The 2,500-nt window shown below is 40.9% G+C and overlaps 1 protein-coding gene across 2 annotated transcripts in view; it reads left to right on the top strand.

Annotated features, from left to right (window-relative positions):
* The window catches only part of LOC143276555 (uncharacterized), a 19,270-nt gene that overhangs the window by 5,958 nt on the left and 10,812 nt on the right, over positions 1-2,500 (top strand). For both annotated transcript variants that reach the window (XM_076581135.1, XM_076581134.1), the window contains exon 4: positions 846-929. In XM_076581135.1, coding sequence (XP_076437250.1) covers positions 846-929 — 84 coding nt within the window. The remainder of the gene's footprint in view (positions 1-845; positions 930-2,500) is intronic.

The raw sequence follows: 2,500 nt of genomic DNA, 5'->3' as shown, positions 1-2,500 counted from the left end.
CCTATCTATCTATCTACTACCTGCCTACCTGCCTATCTATGTATGTATCTATCTACTACCTGCCTACCTATCTACCTACCTACCTACCTACCTATCTATCTATCTATCTACTACCTGCCTACCTACCTACCTATCTACCTATCTATCTACTACCTGCCTACCTTTCTACCTACCTACCTACCTATCTACCTATCTATCTATCTATCTACTACCTGCCTACCTATCTACCTACCTACCTACCTATCTATCTATCTATCTACTACCTGCCTACCTACCTATCTACCTACCTATCTATCTACTACCTACCTACCTACCTATCTACCTACCTATCTATCTACTACCTGCCTACCTACCTATCTACCTACCTATCTATCTACTACCTACCTACCTATCTACCTACCTATCTATCTACTACCTACCTACCTACCTATCTACCTACTACCTACCTATCTACCTACCTACCTACCTATCTACCTACCTACCTACCTATCTACCTACCTATCTATCTACTACCTATCTACCTACCTATCTATCTACTACCTACCTACCTACCTACCTACCTATCTACCTACCTATCTATCTACTACCTTCCTACCTATCTACCTACATACCTACCTATCTATCTATATATCTATCTATCTACCTACCTACCTACTTTCTTCTTACCTACCTACCTACCTACCTGCCTACTTATCTATCTATCTACAAGCCCATCTATCTATCTATCTGTCTTCCTATTTTATCTACCTATCTTTCTGCAAGTTCCTTTGTCATACAAAACGCGTCACTGACTGGCGGACTGGTTGGTTGATTGATTGATTGATTGATTGATGCAATGTGTCCAGGGGAGTATGTTCAAAATCTGTACCACGATGCCCTTGACCTTGAGGTCAAGGCCACTGCGCTTCTGGGTCAGATCCCGGGTGAAGGTCAGATGTCTATTGGTTAATCTGTTCATTTGCTCATCATGACATTTCTTTTCTTTTTTTCTTTTAATTTTTTTTAATCTTTTTATTATTATTATTATTATTATTATTATTATTATGATATCTTTCTTCTTTTAAAAAAAAATATCATTGTTTGTGAATTCCTTTTTGTTTTTTGACGTGTTTCAGTTTTTTGCTTAGTTACCTTAGTTGGAATATTCGTCTTTTTTTTGTCTTTTTTTTTGGGGGGGGGGGGGGGGAGGAGGGGGGGGAAGAGGGGGGAGGTTGGTGTGTGTTTGGGGGGGGTTGAAGGGTGAGCTGGTGGTGCGTTTCAGAGACAGAAAGAGAAAGAGAGAGAGAGAGGCAGACAGACAGACAGAGACAGACAGACAGGTAGACAGAGACATAGAGAGAGACAGAGACAGAGAAACAGAGACAGAGACATAGAGACAGACGGAGAGAAAAACAGACAGACAGACAGTCAGAGACATAGAGAGAGATAAACAGACAGAGAGAAAAAAAATTCAGACAGACAGTCAGAGACATAGAGAGACAGACAGACAGACAGACAGACAGACAGACAGACAAAAACAGACAGACAGACAGACACATAGAGACAGACAGAGAGAAAACAGACAGACAGACAGAGACATAGAGACAGACAGAGAGAAAAACAAACAGACAGACGTAGGCAGACAGACAGAGACACAGAGAGAGAGAGAGAGAGAGAGAGACAGAGACAGAGAACAGAGAAAAAAATCAGATAGACAGACAGACGTAGGCAGAGAGAGACAGACAGAGACAAGGGAGAGAATCAACAACAAATGCGAACAGGTGCAAAAATGTACCTATCAGCTCCGTGACACTCTGCATGTAACCAAACCCAATGGGAAATCTTTATATATATATATATATATCTTTTTTTTTTAAGAAAAGAAAAAAAAAAGAATGATAATGATGGCTGAATTGGTAGCGGCGTAAGCAGCACCGACTTGAAGTTTTGTACCTTGTGAATGGAGAGAGTTACCACTCTTTACTATTTTGTTGATGATAATGATAATGAAATACCTTTTTTTTTTTTTTTTTTTTTTTTGTTGGTTAAGTCTTAAATTGATATAAACCGTGTCCATTTCCATCGGAGTCAGTCACCTCTGACTGGCACTGACGGGCGCAATAGCCCAGTGGTTAGTTATTAAAGCGTTGGACTTTGAATCTGAGGGCGTGGCGTGGTGAAAGACTTAGAATACCTTCACTCTTTCTAAGCCCAGCCAGTCACTTACAGCCAGTTGCCATCAGCCTGACACAGCAACACACACACACACACACACACACACACACACACTCAGAGTCAGTTGCTGTCAGCGAGAAACAACTCGGCTCTCTTCAGACGGAAGTATCGTTGAAGAGTTACGTCCCTTAGACCAGCTTTCCGTCTTATCGGTGTACACGGGACGGAAAAACCACTGATCACACACCTATCACTTTCCTGATGGCCCAGCTGTAAACTTATGTATCAGTCTGTGATATCAGATTAAGAATAAGAATAACTTTATTATCTCATTAAGAGAAATGAC

This window comes from Babylonia areolata, chromosome 32, assembly GCF_041734735.1.
Source record: "Babylonia areolata isolate BAREFJ2019XMU chromosome 32, ASM4173473v1, whole genome shotgun sequence".
In the NCBI taxonomy this organism is placed as follows: domain Eukaryota; kingdom Metazoa; phylum Mollusca; class Gastropoda; order Neogastropoda; family Buccinidae; genus Babylonia; species Babylonia areolata.
The sequence above is the reverse complement of the archived record's forward strand: the minus strand, read 5'-3'. Positions and strand labels throughout refer to the sequence as shown.